General features: G+C 45.9%; 4 protein-coding genes across 4 annotated transcripts; 1 reads left to right on the top strand and 3 right to left on the bottom strand.

Moving 5' to 3' along the window:
• Window positions 1-214: 214 nt before the first annotated feature.
• Window positions 215-1,138, bottom strand: DFL_005506 (uncharacterized protein; the record flags this gene model as incomplete). The annotated part of the gene is made up of 1 exon (XM_067634776.1): window positions 215-1,138. The coding sequence occupies one exon, from the start codon at window positions 1,136-1,138 to the stop codon at window positions 215-217; it is 924 nt and encodes a 307-aa protein (XP_067489272.1).
• Window positions 1,139-1,219: 81 nt separating this feature from the next.
• On the bottom strand, window positions 1,220-6,282 carry DFL_005507 (uncharacterized protein; the record flags this gene model as incomplete). The annotated part of the gene is made up of 12 exons (XM_067634777.1): window positions 1,220-1,279; window positions 1,343-1,517; window positions 1,630-1,745; window positions 2,143-2,310; window positions 2,378-3,877; window positions 3,934-4,460; window positions 4,519-5,089; window positions 5,148-5,275; window positions 5,339-5,557; window positions 5,621-5,666; window positions 5,925-6,092; window positions 6,205-6,282. 12 exons carry the CDS (start codon window positions 6,280-6,282, stop codon window positions 1,220-1,222), a joined length of 3,756 nt encoding a protein of 1,251 aa, XP_067489273.1.
• A 3,776-nt stretch (window positions 6,283-10,058) lies between these two features.
• Window positions 10,059-11,231, bottom strand: DFL_005508 (uncharacterized protein; the record flags this gene model as incomplete). The annotated part of the gene is made up of 1 exon (XM_067634778.1): window positions 10,059-11,231. The coding sequence occupies one exon, from the start codon at window positions 11,229-11,231 to the stop codon at window positions 10,059-10,061; it is 1,173 nt and encodes a 390-aa protein (XP_067489274.1).
• Window positions 11,232-14,443: 3,212 nt separating this feature from the next.
• DFL_005509 (uncharacterized protein) lies at window positions 14,444-14,974 on the top strand (the record flags this gene model as incomplete). Its single annotated transcript, XM_067634779.1, has 1 exon — window positions 14,444-14,974. One exon carries the CDS (start codon window positions 14,444-14,446, stop codon window positions 14,972-14,974), a length of 531 nt encoding a protein of 176 aa, XP_067489275.1.
• Between the last annotated feature and the right edge of the window lie 3,530 nt (window positions 14,975-18,504).

Below are 18,504 nucleotides of genomic sequence, written 5' to 3' on the forward strand. Positions count from 1 at the left end.
GAAGAGAAAAGGAAAAAAAGAAAGAGAAGAAAAAAGAGTATCTCCAAGCTATCGTATATGAGTACACCGCCCGTCATTGTCCTTTATGTGAAAAGGAGAAAGGAGAAAAAAATACACAGAAGAGACAAGTTGGGGGAAGTAATTAACCAAGACAAAAAAGAAGGAAGTATAGCTGTTCATAGAAACCGGAATCTTGCTATCTTCTTGTCATCAATCACACAAATTTACCCCTCTTAACATTCCCTTGTCCTCCTCCTCCTCCTCCGCTTCCCCAGTTTCCAAAATCCCTTCCAGGTGTACCGCTCATTCCGAAGTTTCCAAATCCGCCGATGTCGAAAAAGTCCACAGACTGGTTTCTTCTCTTCGTTCCTGCTCCACTGCCTAGTCCAGCGTTGTTGCTCCGGGGCGCTAGGGGTACTTTATTTCCTGCACCCGATGTCCTTCCGTTTGACATCATCTGCTGATTCATTACCGGGGAATTGAACATAAATATGCCATCAACTCCAGGTGGCTGTAGGGGTTCAATAACGTCTGGCGTTTGCGAAGGATACTGGGGAAGTGGGTTCAACGGCTGAAACGAAAACTGAGGTATCGACTGTACGTTCGTCTGGAGTTGCTGCTGCTGTAAATCCGGGTATGGTACATCCGATCTTGTCTCCTCCCTTCTCTGTTGTTCTTCTTCTTTTCCGTTGTTATTGTTGTTTGTTCCACCATCCATCTCCGACTCCGTGCTCATTTCCCGTTGCTGCTGAGGCGGCATCGACTCACTCCGTCCCGTTGCGTTTCCGCCGGCAACACCTCCTTTCATTTCATGCCTTCGATCGATTACCCAGTTCCTTATTCTGGATAATGCAAGCGAAGGGTCGTTGTAAGCTGACTCATTATCGATAGCCTCGAGGACATCGGAGAGAGCGTCTGTGTACCCATCTGTCCGGGAGTTTCGGATCAAAGCAGCGGAACTTCGGTAGAGATGTGTTACCGACCGAGCGGCAGATTGAAATGCTTCTATAATGTTCTGGCTGTCGTCGGCGATGTCTGGGGAATGTTGTTTTGAGGGGTTCTGGGGGCGACGGGAAGAGGATGATGAGGAGTTTTGGTTATTGCCCGGGAGGGTCGAGGAAAGGGATGTCATATCCATCGTGATGGAGGGATGTGAGAGAAAGAAGGGTTTGGGGTTCGGAGGGATATGGTTAGAAGGTGAGAGTGAAATGTATTGCTATTAATATTGACGTTGGACGGTGATGTTGGATGAGGTTATTGTTTGCCTGAACTGCCCGCACTAAGGATACCAGTCAGCCAGGAAGGGTCAGCGAGTAGGTAGAGTTTGTCAGTTTCTTCGTACCTCCTGGGTAGGCAGAGGCCAGACAAGAAAATAAATATAAATAAAAATAAGAATGTCGTCAAACTCTCTCCTCGACCCGTCTCTGGCGATTTTGAGGGTCCTGTTTGTATGTGTAGCATGTACGGTGGAACCAGGGAGCTCGGTGGCGGATAATGGAGTGACTGCGGTGAGGTCTCTTCTTGTTTTAGCCGGCCAAGAATTTGATATGTGTGAGAAAGATGATGACTAAAATAGGCCGAATGGAATCCAGACAGACAGCGCCGGGCCTTCGCGATAGGGAAGCCTACACCTGATGGTCTGCTCTTTGAGGTCCGGCGATGGTTGGTTGGGAGAGACGAGAGGAAGGATTTCGGGCAATGACAGGAGGTTGTTTTCTTTCTTTGTTGTTCCCCTGTTCTAGCCACTGCACGTGATATGATGCAAACACGATTACGCCACGCCACACTCGCCACACTTCAGAATACTTCTAGACGCCTCCCTTATTGGCTGTGAAGTACTACATTGCATAGACATAACCTACTTGCCTAGACACCATAAAGCACCATACTAAACTAGGTTCACTGGGGCTTGTGATATTTATTAAGAATTGCCATTCATTAGTTGTATTCAGGTTAACGTACATCCCACCCACACGCCTGGGAATCTATCTATCATTTTTATAAGACAATCCAGTAAACGAATAATATCTTTAGGAAAGAAAAACAGCAGTAGTGTGAATACGATTGTAGTGGAAAAGTAGTGAAAAGGGAAGGGGGACTAAATCAAGTCCGCTTCTTGCCCTTGTTCTTCGAGGCACTAACCGGAGTACTGGCCTTCGAAGCGGTACCATTCGCCTTCCCCTTTGGCTTAGGGCCAGGCTTCGAGCTCCCACCGACATCAGAGTTAGAACCAATGCTAGTGGCTCTCGAAGTGGTGTTCGATGCCGCCTTGCTACTTGCCCCGGTCTTGACTTGATCGATGTTCTTGTTCTATAGACAGATTATTAGTTATAACGACTCACTTCACACCACTCGAGGTTTCTATGAGGGTATTTACCTTTGGCCCCTTGCCGTTACCGGCAACACCGTTCGTCGTCTTGCCCTTTTTGGCTGGTGGCCCGGTCTCGTCATCATCCTCAACGCTTCGCTGACGGCTAGTCTTGCCACTACCCTTAGTCCCTTTCTTCCCTAGCTTCGGCTCCTCTTCATCCTCGATGGCCTTCGACTTGGGATCAAACTCCCTGTCAACCGTGGTCAACAAGGTTTGACATCTTCGTGATAACTCAGCTGGAGTTCGGGACAAAAAGAACCAGTCGAACCTAAACAAAGGACAGTCGCGAATATCATTTTGAATGGACTCGTAAAGGTTCTCGGATTCAAGGCCGTACTTGTCGAGCTGGACCAGCAAGAATCGATCCTCTTCCTCAGTGTAAATTTTCTTGTTCGTAGTAGAAACACTGTAGTTGATCTTCATCTGCTGGAGCGGAACGCGGTATTGCTCAATCTTAGTACGGAGGTTTTCCTGCTGCTTGCGAGTCTTCTCTGATCGCTCTTCACCAGCGACAATCGTCTGAATGGCGCGGTCGTATCCATCAATCTCCGTATATCGTTCCCAGAACACCTTGGCATAAGCCCTGACCTGCTTTGGTTCTTTGTCCATCTCTGCGGCAATAGAATCGAGAGCTTTGCGGCCATACCGAGCGGACAAGTTAACGAACTGCTGATAGTCTCTTCTGCTCCAATCGTAGAAACCTTGCTCGGCAAGACGTTCCTTCTCTGCGATTTCTTCTTCAGTCAAGGGAACGGCGTTATCGATTTCCATCTGCTCAAGCTCTCGGTCATCCTTCCTAAGATCATCATCTGATTCCACTCCTGGAATCTTGTAGCCAATTGTTTTGCGGTAGTAAGCTGTCTCCTGTTCCTGGAGCTGGACCAATCGGTGTGGATAGAATTGATGGTCTTGGATTCGGATCTGTGTGGGTGGTCTTGGTGCTCGCGGCTTCTGTTCACCTTTCGGGACCTTGGGGTTCAGGATGGTCGAGTAATATTTGTCAACGGAGTAGACTTGTTCCTTTCTCTCTCTCTTGGCTGGATTGATCCAGTTGAAGTTCAACCTCGTGTCTCTCTTCTGGAAATCCTGGCCATTCCATTCGTACGCTGAATCGGAGTTGAATCTCTGGACATCTTCCAAACCCATGGTAGAAAATTTGGCCTTCATCTTCTCAGTCTTCTCAGTTCCCTTATTGATATAGGCGTCGATGTCTTCGTCGTCATCGATAGTACCCTTGCTGCCGTCCTTCGCGGTCGCTTTGTCCATGATCTGTTGCGCGCCGTGCTGAATAATACCTAGCAAATCTTCGCCAGTAGATGCGGCCTTTGTGGCTGGTTGGGCTCTACCCTGTTGAATGACGAGCTGATCGAGTCGAAGTTTCTGGGCGGCACGCTCGATAATCTTCTCCTCGATAGCATTTTCAGTAATGAAACGGTAGACATGGACTTGTTTGGTCTGACCGATTCGATGCGCACGATCCATTGCTTGAAGATCAGCTTGTGGATTCTAGACAGTGTGTTAGCTTTACTCGCGATTTGGTTTCATCCGCCGTGAAAACTTACCCAGTCGCTGTCGTAGAGAACAACGATATCGGCAGTCGTCAAATTAATACCCAGTCCACCGGCGCGAGTCGTCAACAAAAAGATGAATTTCTCCGAGCCAGGTTTGTTGTATTCATCAATAGCGGCAATACGGTCTTCATGAGCGGTGCTACCGTCAATACGGTTGTACTTGAATTCTCGGAACATGCAGTAATCCTCGAGAATATCCAAAACACGAGACATCTGCGAGAAGATAAGAACCCTCGAGCCTTTCTCTTGCATGCGCTTCAAAAGCTTATCCAACACGACCATCTTGCCAGAGTTGAAGACCAAATGCTCATCTGTGGTGTAAGGAGGACCGGGCTCGGCTCCGTCGAAGAGGTATGGGTGATTGCAGCATTTACGAAGCTGCATGACGATGTTAAGAAGTCGTGTCTTGGACTCTCGCTTGCCCATACTTTGACCATTTAATGCGTCAATATCTTTCTCAAGGATGTTGCGATACTGCTTAATCTGCATGTCAGACATGCCCACGTAGAGATTGCATTCTATCACGCCGTTAGCCCTCGAAGAAAGGGGGAAAGGACCTCATACTTGATAACATACCTTTCTTGGGTAGCAGACTCTTCTCGACATCGGCCTTGACACGACGTAGTAAGAAAGGTCGGAGGACCTTGTGGAGCTGCAATACGACGGTATCTTGATCGTGGCCGCTGCTCTCGAACCATTCGTCAAAAGCCTCAGAGCTGCTGAATACGTCGGGGAGAAGAAAGTTCAACAAGGCCCAGAGCTCGTGAAGATTGTTTTGAAGAGGTGTTCCAGTAATCAAAAGACGTCCACGGGACTCGAACATTCGGACGATTTTCGATAGAGAAGACTCCTCATTCTTGATACGATGAGCCTCATCGACGATGATATACTTCCACGCAAACTTCTTTAGATGGTGTTTTTCTCGCATTACCATCTCGTAGCTTGTGATACAAACGTCGAAATCCTGAGTCAAAAGACGTTGGTTGATAAGTTCTTGCCTTTCGTCTTTGGCACCTTGGAGAACAAGTGTATGGATTTCAGGAATCCATCTGGCAAATTCCCTCTTCCAATTGTCGAGGGTGGATTTTGGGACAATGACCAGATGAGGCCCTTTGATGTCTTGGATGAACCTTAGGTACCCAACGAACTAAGATGTATCGTATCAGTCATTTGGTCGTACCTGTGCAAGAGCCAATCCCACTTACCGAGATTGTCTGTAAGGTCTTCCCGAGACCCATCTCGTCGGCCAAAATACCAGAGATGCCATTTTCATGCAAGGAGATAAGCCAGTTCAATCCGGCAACCTGGTAGTCACGCATCTGGCCCTGGATATCTATATCAAATGTTAGCCGTTTGGTTTTGCCAGTTTCTCTTGCCTTCAGCTCTTGAAACTTACAACTTGGGCTCTCGGAAAAGATGGTATGTTGTTCGGAGTCGTCAGCATTAATTTCGTCTTCCAAAAGTTCCGCATCTTCTTCTTTTTCAGTTCTACGGGTCCTGCTTCCTGTAGCAGCGGAGGAGTTTCTGCCTTTCTTCTTGTTTTTGTTAATAACATCCGCGAGTTCAACGGCCTTCGCTAATTCAGGATTGAGCCCGATAAAATGACGAAACAAATCTGCCGTAGATTCCAAGTCAACACCACAAAATCCACAGGAATGGGTTTGTCATGCACACTTACCCGTCAGACCAATCAAATACGCAAATCTCTTTGCAGAGTCCGAATACTAAAATTCCCGGTCAAACAATTACCCAAATCATGTTAGTCCAATCAAATCCACCATCCCCCAAAACAACACCAACAAGACCGCCAGAAAAAAAAGGGCTCTCCAAAAAAAGTAAATCAAAGTTATACCCAAGCAAAATTGTCGCGGAACACTAATTTTGCCAGAAAGAGGAAAATCGAAAAGGGCAAAAATATGTTGGAGCACTAACAACAATCTACACGTAGCAAAGGAGAGGAAGAATGGGGCAGGGCATGTTACCTTTGCAGATTGGAGATCTTCTTTTTGGCGACCAAAATGCTTTCGACGCTCATTATTAATTTCAGTTCGTCGTTGCCTCTTGTTGATTGGCTGAGCGGCGTCTTCATCGTCTTCATCATCAGCCTGCTCTTCTCCTTCGGAATCAACTGGAGATTCGCTTTCAGCGTCCTATAAATTATTGAATTAGCTCGAGTATTCGATAGATAGTATGTAAGCTAAAACCCGAGGGATCAAGCCCGTATCTTGATATATATAATTTATCTTCGGGGAGGAAACATACATTCATGGGAACATCTTCATCCCGGACCATCTCCTCATCCTCCGAGGCTGGCTTGCTTCTCGATTTAGCTTTCGCCATGTTATTTTATGTGAATGTTGATGTGAGAAAAAGTATGTGATAAAGTCGCGCCTGTTGATGTGTTGTCCAGCTAGCTGGGCTGTCGTGATATGTGGCTTGCTATTGGTTGGTTGCAGGCGAATTCAATGTTTTTAAGCTCTCTAAGCTTATTATTAACTAGATTTGGGATGGTTTTGATGGTTTTTATGATGTCTGGAGGGTTGGTGGAGGTGGTGAGATGGAGGTGGTGGTGAAGGAGTGATGATGGGGAGGAAGAGAGAGAAAAGGTTGGATGGGCGTGGTGGGAAGGAGGGATATATGTCTGAGGGGCCTTTCTCCTAGCAGGGTGGGAGAAGGCGAGGATCCACTACGACTTGCTTCCCCGTCTTGAGCATAAACAACACCACACCGTCTTAGGACCCGGGCTGATGTCAATCGATTCCAATGGGGTAAAAAGAAGCTACAGAACTCAAGCTATAGTTCTTGAGGGACGAGGGAGGGGACGAGATGGTTTGGAATTTATTGAAATAGAGAAACTGATATATAGCCACAGGATATCATGTTCGACATGCCTCATGCATTGCCAACCGGGGGCTCCGGAACTTTAACTAACTACTTCTAACTACAAGCAAAGAGGCATCATAAGAGCTCTACCATGGCCATCACGATGCCGAAGCTGCCTGGGTCGACCTTGTGGGAAGCAAAACAGCTGTTGGAAGAGGTAAGCCGTAGACACCGGAAGGACGTCATACCGGCTTCCTCATTGCTTTCAAAATGAGTATCTGCCCCAAACACGGGATTCGCAAAGGCAAAAAACATATTTCGATCCAGCCAATTGGTTAACAGGGCTTAACCAATATAAGACACCAAGTGGGACCCGTCGTCGACTTATTTCACATGTCGATAGTCTCGAGGCTCATACCGTTGTGTTGTGAACGAGGATGAGATTCGATCGCAACTTCGGGCCAGGAAATAGGAATTCCTGTTTCAACAGGCAGGCAACCCTTTATAACTTTCAAGGTGCCTTGCAGTCGGTGGAATGCCCGTCTTCGGTATTCGTTTCCAATGGGAAGGATCGAATGGCGGTTCTAGATGATCCTAGTGATGTTGAACCACTGGCCACTAGTCCCCCACAAATGGCTCAGGATAGAAAGTACGCATTCTTTCAGCGTACTAGCCTAGGATTCGAGTTTAACTCGAGATATCAATTATAAGGCCTTTATATCGACGGGGTGTCGTTGGTACTGGTGTCCACCGGCATTGGATGTGTCCCGCCCTAGGCGTGGCTATCGTATTACGATTGGCCATGTAGAGTTTTGTGTATCTATAGAGCGTATGGGACAATGTTTTGAGGGTTATACCAATGTATGGCCGATTCCTGCGTGGTAGACTTGTATGGGACATGAGTATAGTGATGGAGCAGTGTTAGCTTGAGTACCCTACCGACGGGATTGATAGATTTGATATAATGCGATGTGATATACCTATTTCATTAAATTAGACAGCGTATGACACTGTAAAGGCCCCCATATCGATCGTAATCCCGAGTCTTCCTTCCGGCGACATAATCCCTCAATGCGATGACGTCAAACCAGCGCCTCCGCCCGATATTTTATTGGATAGTTTCGTTTGCTAGAGTCCTTCGACCTCATTCAACACTAGCGGACGCGTCGAGAAGTCGTGGGGGTGGAGATATTCGCGGCTCAAAGAAACCGAGTTTTGCAGGCCTCGAGAGAAGGGATGTCGGTAGACGATTGTGACGTGAAGCTTTTGCGGTTTCTCACAAGGGGTTAAGCGCTAAGGCAGCCGAAAAAAGAAATGGCCGAATCCGATGCTTGGCAGAGAATCCAACACAAACAACACAAGTCGGTAGGCCTTTTCAAAATCTCAAGATAAACATTGCTGTCGCAAGTTCAGAACCCGTGGCTCAATGCAATACAGTCATAATCAATTTACTCGTTGGAATATATGCCTGGATATGCATATCCAATTCTCGCTGCAGCAAAACTGCGTCTATGAATTCGAAGAAATACGCATGTATATTATGGTAACCATACTCACATAATGATTGCATAAATGAACGTATACTTAAGTAGTGTGTGAGCCAGCGATAGCACCTAGGTTACAAAACTTACATACCACGTGATTTTCGAAGAAGCTATAAAAATGGGTATGCTGCCTCGATCTTCGGGATCTAAAATTAAATCGATGCGTGACGGGGTCTCAAAATAATAATTCTTGTACATACTTACTAGTGTCGTCCCCCCTGTACCTTAAGGGCACTGATAGTTTTCTGGGGTTGAAAATCCGTCTCAAAGTAGCCTTCAAAGCTTCGAAGTCCCCCGATACGCTTGATAGAACTGTCTTGAAATTTAAAAACGACCCTCAAAACTCTTCAATCTCGTACGTAGATCTAGATTGACACGAGGATTCGACTATATAATTACTTAGGTAAATTTATAGATATTAACGGAATCCCCCCCCAAAAAAAAAAAAAAAAAAAAATCTTATTCTACATCTACCAACTCGCTTGTAGTAATGTTAACTTTTAAATCCATCGGCCAAGCTGTCTAGTGACCAGACTGTTTACAATCCTCGACAACTGAGTTTGAATATCCAACAACTCTGACCCTCTACAACCGGTTCCTTCGGTCAGCGGCTGGTATTACGAAACAAGTTGGTTCTATTAGACACTCAGAACAAAGCCGAGATCTCAAATTCATCTATTGAAATCCGGGCTCTACAGGATCTGAAACATAGTGTACGAAGTATTTAGTGTTCATCTCATCGATCTTAAACAGATATACAGCCCACGGTCTCACGGTATCCGTATCTAGTCCCAGCCCAGTATTGATTGATACCACAATGGAAGTTCAACAAACTAGGTGGATGGAGAGTCTAGTCTCCCAAACCAAAGATTTGGGTCATCGCGTAGAGGAGATGTTAACCTCAGCCTGCGATATCGAGACGGTGATATACTTTGGGTTGGAGACATGGCTTCATCCTGACAATATAAAGGATATTTGGGAACCAGCAGAGGCTATAATACATTCCCACCGGCGCCAGTCAAGTCAAACACCAAATATTTATTGTTTGAATATATTAGACATATCCGCGAGCATAGAGTGTGCAAGGTTTGTAAACTTGCAGAGCCCTGCCAGAATATGGAATCAGATCGATGAAATTCAAGGCATGATTCGGTCCGTCTACGATATGATCTTTGGAAAAGACGAAGTTAGCGACAACTACAACGTACCCCGGCGTCTCAGGAAATTCTCTTAAATATCAGGTCTATCCGTAAGGCCTTAGGAGCCCCGGCTTTCATGAACGACTGCCCCTTAAATTTTTGTGTCGATGAAATCAATAGATGCTACGATGTTTACAAACACGCAATTTACCGGGAAGAATATTGGGTATATGTATCTGAAATCTGTTTGTCGTCGAGAGCTCAAAGATCTCTTGGTGATCGGCCAAAATTTGCAGCGGGGTATCCTAGACTCATCCATGTCAAGGTATGAACTACTTACACCAGTGGGGGTTGGGCCAGATTAAATTGGGCAATTCGATCCAACCAAAGAAACGGCGCGAATCGCAATAGAGGAGATGAAGAACACCCAAGGAGAATCAGAATTAGGGATGATCTTAATTGCATATTCCTACTAAATAAGAGAAAATAATACATACTATCCATATATTATAAGAATTTTAACTCCCTATGTATACTTCATGTGGTCACGCACGACCAATTCACGACGCAAATCATCATTCATAATTACATCCTAGAAGTTTCGAAAACTCTACTCAATACGCTTCCAAACCGCAGCATCCGTAACCCACGGGAACCCACCCAACAAGTATGGGGTCATGTTGTTGACATCAAATCGGTTTGCAGCGTCGAACCAAACACAATATTTAGTAGGCGGGTCCCTCGTTCCAAAGGGCCACCCGTTGTCAGACCTAATTGCCCAATCGAAGCATTCTGGCTTCTTAGCGCACCACGAAGCGCACAAATCGACTGCAAATGCCTGGGTCTCTCCATCTGCAGCAGGAGCATCGCCGTGGCCACCAATGATCATGGTCCCGGATGGGAAGTATGCGGCTTGCGTGAAAGAAACTGTATCAGTTGTAACGGACGCATCAACTGTGACAACAGTGGTCACGGGCACTTCTGGTCCCTCTGTGAGAGTTGTGGTGTAGGTCACAGTAAAAGTTTCGTCGTAGACGGTTGTAGCTTCTTCGGTGGGTAATGCAATCGCAGTATAAGTGATTGTATCGGCGGAAAGTGTGGTTAAGGTGAGCTTGAGAGTCGTAGTTTTCCATTTCGTGCTCGTTGTAAAGATCGAAACCGGTGTTTCTGCTGCTTTAGTGCGGAAAACAGTGGAGACACTTGTGATGGTAACTTTTTCAGTAGTAGCTACAGCGGTCATGCATTCAACATTAACGCACGGACAGTCACTAGCAGTGATTTTCGGTCCTCGGGCGACCAGGACATTATCGCGCTTCCAGAATTGAACCCCGCCAATGAGTGTGTAAGTGGTCTGCGTCACGGGAGCCGGCGTATAAGTTGAAGTGACCACCTCTGGCAATGAAACCCACGATGTCTCCCAAACAGTAGTTGTAGTAGTATCCCCTTGAACTGGCTCTAGAACGGATGTTGTTGTGTACACTGTAGTAATTGTTGTAAATACGGTGGCTACTGGAATGGCGGTGGCGGTCGCCCAGACCGTGACTGGTTTTGTTAGAGTCTTGGTTGTGTAGACAGTCTCCGTTGTTTTTGTAACGGAAACTTTCGTCGAAAAGAGTGTTATGGTAGACGCTGGACGGCAGCATGTGCAAACCTCAGCTCTGGGAAAGAGTTGGTGATCTAGACTAGGAGACCTGCCAACCCCGGTGTCCACGAGGGGAACACATAGCGCCGGTGTGATAATTGACGCAACAGACAAGAGTGTTCCGATTATTGAGAGATGCATTGTATAGAGATAAACAAGGTGATTAATGCCTTTTTTATGCGGGCGCTACAAGCTGCTGCAGAAACAATTCTATTTGAGGCAGGATTTGCGTCGCCTTTATACTCTTGTCGGCTGTCAATTACGTACTATGGACAAGCTACAAGGTTTTTTGAGCGGCTACTCATTCGCTGTTGGGGTGTTTCGATGCTGGTTGTGATCATGCGGCCCCAACCCCCGACTGCGACTTATCTATGGTCTAGCCGTAAAAGTGTGCGGCATTATGCCTTCAGCTGAATGAGGTGCCCCTGTGTTGACTGACCTTATGTAGCTGAATGACGCTGGGAAGATTGCAATTAGGGACCTCTCCTGAGCCCACTACCCACTAATAGGACGCCACTATTGCGAATGCGATTAGCGGCGTTATATTTATGCAACAGACTCAATGTATATCTCGCAGCATAAACTCTGAATTTATGCAGAGTATGCTGTAGAATCCTGAAGCTAAACCAATCAATTGACCAATGGCAAGAATAGATAAACGCCACTGGACTGGAGCTCGGCATGAGAGTTCGTTGTCACTCGCCCGCGAATGGAAGCATGCATGGCTTCAGCGCAGTTGAGTTAGGCTGCGCATATCGGAACTTGGCACGATGCAAAATTTAGAAAGGGTTCATACAGCCGCACCATTCTGGCGACGGACTTACACAAAAACACGTGGTGGTGAGAGGTTGACGTGAGAGAAAATGATGGTGGGTGTTTGATGGTATGTATGGAGGAGAATTGGCTATTCATATGTCGGTATCATTGGCCAAAGGTTTTTGTCGAGTTGAGTGCCAGAAAACTATTTTTTGGCCATCACGGGGTCGTGATAGCTGAGTATTTTGGGTTGGTCTGGTGGGGCCGGGGCGTCTGCACAGTAGCGGCCCATAACAAATTTTCACTAAAATAACTCAGATACAGCAAAATAGTGGGTGGCTGGCCCAATTCCGGAGCTGAGTCTGGGGACTCAGCTTACAGAAATAGGTTTCCAATTTAGCGTGTAATAGCTTCGAATTTAACGTTTTATGGGGATGGAAACGCATGAATATTCGAATTGCATAACTGATTGCTAACTGTCGGCCAATATATCCCAACTACTACAATACACTGTGCCTCTTCCTACAGATGAAAACCCATACACACACACACACACACACACACAGAAGTTCTCCACAGAAGCTAGAAGCTCGCGAGAGGTGCCGGTTCCGCTGAGTTGGCACTAAAGCTCCAAGACATGGCTGATAGTAGGGATTTCCTCTGTGTCATGGTTGAAGCCTATCATTATTTTTCGTTGAAGCCTTCGAAACTAGCTTCTGGCTTCCGCTCCCACATACACAGTTTGTGGTGGCCAGCTAGGACGCGAACACCAGCGCTCGAAAAACAGGTGTCATTGAGCAATTGTATCCCCAACCGTGCTCTATATATAAGATTCGCGAACCTTGCAGCTGATCGCAACTGATGTTACACCATTCAGGGTATAGAGAGAAAGATCGCAGGCTAGACCCGGAAAACTCGGGATTTAGTTCGTATCAAATTTGTAGATATCTTTGTATCCCTGAAAAAGTGCACAAAGCCACGTTGTGATAATAACCACGTTTAATTGACCGTGCTCAGGCATTTTGTATCTCGGCAAGTGTTCAGATGTTGAACCAAGAGCTGCAGGGGAATTAGGGTTTTTGGGAAGTTTTTGCCGCTACAACCTCTAGACCTGCGTAACCGGGATCTTGACTCAGAGCTTGACGCCCCACCGTTTTTCTCAGGGTGTGCTGTGTATTGCGCTGCGGTTCGTGCAGACTGTGCCTGGTCTATGTGCAAACTCCACCCGACATCCTATATTCAAAGTATTTGAACAATCCATGTTTATTCCTATGTTGAGACGGCATGAAGTCAATAACGCGGACGGTCTTGTCCAGAATAAGTAGTAAGAATTAAGAAACGGCACGGCCAACGGAGTAAAATATAAATTAACTAGGGGATACCATGTTCTATATCGCCCGCCAAATCCGTTGAGCTCGACGCCAAAATTTCATGATAAATTCTTAGCACTCGGCGGATGCAACGGAGAAGAGCTTGGTCTGGTGGACTGAATTTTCAGCCGTGAGCACAGACGCCTGGACACTTTAAGCAGCAGTGATTTTCTGGATTTCGCTAACGAAGCAACTTGTTAGGTAAACCCCCTGAGCACAAATAAATATCACGAAACACTGACATTACGTCCATCTTCGTATGTATTGATAAGAGACCCGCTTGCTAGGATATCTGAATTGGCAGAGGCCAAAGAGCAGGGTGCATCATAAAATCGTTGCTGCCAACGTGGATTCGGATCGGCTCCCACGTGGGGCGACTAACGGCGAAGGGGAAAGTGCTGTTTCGTGTTCCCTGTCATTAAATCATATCCTTGGTCTTTTGAATTCTTGTTTGTCTCTCATCACATTTCCTGAATTATCTACAATGAACGATGAAGCAAGTTATGCTTTGTGTCCTTGACCTATTCCCGAAAACTTGAGCTTTTTTCGGTGTCGGCCATCGTTCTCTTGCAATGGAATACGGGTTCGCGAATAATATCAAAACGTTCTCGAAACTCCAATACCGGCATCATTGTCCGAGTCGGAACGATATTTAGGCGTCGGCACCTGCGGCCTGAATGTCGACGGGATGCATATATCCGCCGCGAGCCTAGGCGGACAAGACTTCGGTACCATCGAGATGGGGTGGCAGGATCAGGGGCTCAGTCAAGGTCTTTTTGCCAGGCCAAGTCAAATTTTATTTCCCCTGATTGGTGCCCACATTGCCACAGGGCCACAGAAGTTGTAGAAAGGCCTAAACGCAACACTAACAACGCTAAACACTTCATTTCTACTTAGTATGTCTGCCCCACTAGCACTGATAGCTTCGTAACAGATGCCCCAAGAAGCCATCATTTTTTTTTTTTTGATTTGGGACTTGGGATGAAGGAGCGAACGCCTCCAGAAGAGGTTGATACCGTTGCCGATCGCCACGAGGCCGCCATGCTGAATGTTTCGTTTCATTGCTATTTAAGAGCCCGGTCCTCCCATTCGTTGAAGGGGGCATCCTTTGTTCTCTAGACGTTTCGGCCTTGACAGTCATTCCTTCCTCTTCGTTCAGTCGCAAGAAAACCCTTACCATATCTTCGCTTATCATCCCTATACACATAATCGATACACATTTTGAAGATGTTGCGACTTATCCTTTCTTCTCTCCTTGTTTTGGGAGCCGCTGCCATTCCAGCCGCCAAAGAGCTCTCTGAGCGCCAGTTGTCCACCTATACACTTAAGGTCACTGGTTCTGGTATCACCGCAGACACTTTCCTCAAAGTCACAGAAGTTGACGGAACAAACTATGTCGGACTCGCCCCATCCGCTGACGCTACCACATTCAGCTATGATGCTGCAACCAATGAATTGAGCGCCCTCGATGACGCCGCAGTCACTGTCTTCTCCCAAACATTTTTGAACCAGGGTGATGTTTACGAAGAAACACCTACCCCAGTCTCCTTTAGGAACGAGACAGACATCGACGCCTGCATCGACACCGACGAATGCGGCTTCGAAGCTTGGACTTTGGATCCTGCATCTGGAGCTCTTGGCGTTGTTAGAACTACATCGCCTAAGTTCTACGCCTGTGATGATGGTACGCAAGTTCTTCTCTGGATCGGACCAACCACTTGGGAATTGTGCACGCCTGTTTCTCTCTCCGCCATTTAAGCTCTTGTAGAGAAGGGGCGGCTCGCTCGATTGTATATAGTCGCAGCAAGCATCGGGGACAGACGAACAACGGGGAGGATATCGGGTCGACTATTGGTTGCGCGTGTGTACTATAACCTTTTCATACTGTATTTTCTTTAATTTACTTTTGGCATTAAGTTGTCAATATATCTTCGTTTCCAATGATGGGAATTGAAAGAATGCTCACGAGGTCTTTTCAATAGAGAGCATTGTACCATAGTCTTTGTATTATCGTTAAATATGGTTCCTTACAAATGTATTCCTCATTCTTTGCTCTAAATAGTTCTAAACAAGGCCAAGACCGTTAATCTCAAGATCATGTGATATTCTCGGAACACTTTTTGAAGGGTTGGCCATTCACAATTGTCACACCCGACCTAGACTTGTATTCTCGAAGCTAGATGGTGTGCTTGCCTCTTTGTAAACTGAGCGCTGTAATTAAGAACATAATATTTCGTATCGCACTGCAGGACTGGAGAACGCCACCACTGTGTTGGAGAGTTTCACAAAGCGCTTAACGCCACTTGACAGAATAACATATGTACGAGAGCAAACTAGGTGGTTTGAGACCGACCTGATTTGCCTAGTCTCGCAATTTGTGCCCTTACACCTATCCCCCGACTCATGCTCAAAATATACAACCCACAACACAAATTGGCTTATGACCTGTGATATTTTTGCGATGTAATGTTCTCCTGAAAAATCCCTGAAGCTCATTAGGTATGAAATGAATTTCTGTTTACGCATGGATAATAAAATCTGTTAGATTTAGAAGAATAAAAGGCGGCAGCTTTAGCTGGGGGTTTAATAGTAGCATTTAGAATCAATGTGATGTAAAATACAAGCTGTGTCGAAAAAGCTACAGGGAGAATTGAATTAAAGAGCAATCAGACTATATGCATCTGTTCAGAACCCGTGCAACCTCCATATTTTTAGCCGCAAGTCGTGGAATCGTAAGCGTATGTAGGCGGTGTCTTAACATTGTCTTTGAATTTGAAGGATGTAATGTTGACTTCGGGATCGTAGCAGAGTATCGGTCAGAGTTGATATCAACTGGGAGCAAGAACTCTTGCGTATATATCAAGTGTCTGAAGGGTATTGTTAATAATTGCAATCAATCTAGAGTATATGGGTGTTTGCTTCTGAATATTCTTACTTAAAAGCTCCGGTTAAGGTTAGCATCTGACCTGGGTGTAGCTGCAGCCTCCAGAGTTGCAGCTCCAGCACAACTTCTTGCGGGTGCTAGAGTTGCAGGATCCGCATCCAAAGCTCTGACGCTTGACGAGTTCATTAAGGAGATCGAGGTCAGTTTCTGGGTGTGGGGCCGGGGCTGCCATGACCATGGCGGTGAGGGTGGCGAAGATGACCATAGAGAACTTCATTTTGCGTAATTGGTTTGTCGTGACGATACTTCAAAGAAGTGCTGGAGTATGGAAAGTATTTGTTTTGAGGAGTGATTGACCTTGTGATTGCTTGCTGGTTGATGAAGAAGAAGAAAAGTCGACTGAAATGCGGGATCTAAGACTTTATATAGATTGCGTGACAGCTATTAGTATTGTGAAGCTGCCGAACAGTGCGAGCGAGGGCATATCATATCGGCATCGTGGGGCTTCATGATTACCCGGATCGTCAATACATGGACGGAGGCTTATCGCTCATTGGCCTACAAATGTATCCGTCCCCGTCTTCATGATTGAAGTGCAGGATAAATCAAGATACGATTCGGCAGTTTGGGATAGCTGAAAGATCCGTCTTTGAATCAGTGGCAGGGCTCACGGGCCGCCGGCTGAATACCATTGAATGCGATCGTCGGCATTGTTTTATTAGGAGTATATTCTGAAGTTTGAAGTGTAGTCTGATGAGGCTCCTTACAATAAAGTGAAAAGAGGCTCATGCATGTTACATCTCGTATTCTTCAATTGAGCCGCATTTATGACTGAGATCCCCACGGAAGAATGCAAGAAGAACCGCAACGCTGGTTAACTTTGGATAAATGATTCGTTCCCCTTTGTCTCCAGGGTCGAAGTTGCCGAGATCTTTTAGCAGCTTTTAGAACCCGAATTCGATTCTGTATTAACTACTCTGTATAGAGTACGATTTTATCCGAATAGCTAAGAGTCTACATCGTATACACACTTAAAACTATTCCCGAATCGGCCAATCTTCTAATTGCTAGTACCATACCTAGCTATAGTGTACCCCTCATCATATCTAGGCATCGATCGCTTCGACGGAATCAACGTCCTACCAAAAGATTTTAGTCCTCTTTAGCTGTAAGCTTCTTACTAACATGAAATTTGAGTTTTATCTGGTCTCGTACCTAGATGCCATGAAGGGCCGAAGGTTTTATCCATTGTTGTACCGGAATGCGTCCCATGGCTATCTGTATCAATGTTTACATACCTTCCTTGGTCGTTGTGTTATACTATCTTCCCATAGGTACTATCTTGGCCCTATCAGGGTTATTCCTTGAGCCGCAGTGCCCCTTGGCCCTGTTCTCTCATCGAGCAGCTAGCCTTATCTAACCACCCTGAGGGTCTACTTAGATTACGGAGGGAAAGTTCTGAAAAGTGGTAGAACCATATGACCGCCATTTAGCGCGGAGAACCTGCCTTTTTTGGGATACTTTGGTTTATGGGGCTCCGAATTCTACTTGACGGAAAGGAGAGATATCTTGCCGTTGGTTTTCCCTGAGGAGCATAGGGACATGCCAAATAATTGCTAGGGCGAGTCCTTGATTTACCAAAACTTAAATCTACCAGCCTAGCACTCATTACGAGTCTAGTAAGCTTAGGCCATTGATATCTAATTGATTTTCTCCAACAGTGCAGCACCAGTACGTAGTCTGCTAGTATATCGCTTCTCGCAGCATTAATAGCTCATTCATTGATGCACTACCAACCTGACGTGAGAGTTCATTCTACTAGTTACGTTACTATCAAAATATGTATCACGCCTACGCACAACATGTACGTGAACTCTTCAAAGGGACAGAAAACGAGAAAATCATTCATTTCCTAACTAGGATTACGAACTGTAACTCTACTATTATAATTAGTTTAAGGGAAACGTCCCTCCGAGGCCGAGGTTGCAATGATGTAATGTGTCGTACATCATACCACAATTTGTTCCGGGAATTAACCCCGTATTATTTTTGGAATATGCGTCCGTCTGCAAGGCGGGGTAGCCCTGTTCAATATAAACTCAAAGTTCACTCTATCCTTGTCTGCCGGTTTTTAATACCACCGAATAAGCAGTGAAAAAATTCTTAAAATGGGAAACAATGGGGATTTTCTGAAGCTATCACAAACTGAGGCAGTTATTGTGGTGTGGACTAGCATGATATCCGAATACGACCACCTTGTCGGACCAAGCTTTCAGGAGTATATGTAATCATTGGTAAACAATATTTACCGACCGCAACCCGCGGCGTGGCGTCTACCAGGGGCTATCGGATCCTCTTTTCGACATTAGGCTATTTACGAAAAATTCGTCTGCCGATGGAAAAG

This window comes from Arthrobotrys flagrans, assembly GCF_004000055.1.
Source record: "Arthrobotrys flagrans strain CBS H-5679 chromosome Unknown unitig_9, whole genome shotgun sequence".
NCBI classification, from domain to species: Eukaryota; Fungi; Ascomycota; class Orbiliomycetes; order Orbiliales; family Orbiliaceae; genus Arthrobotrys; species Arthrobotrys flagrans.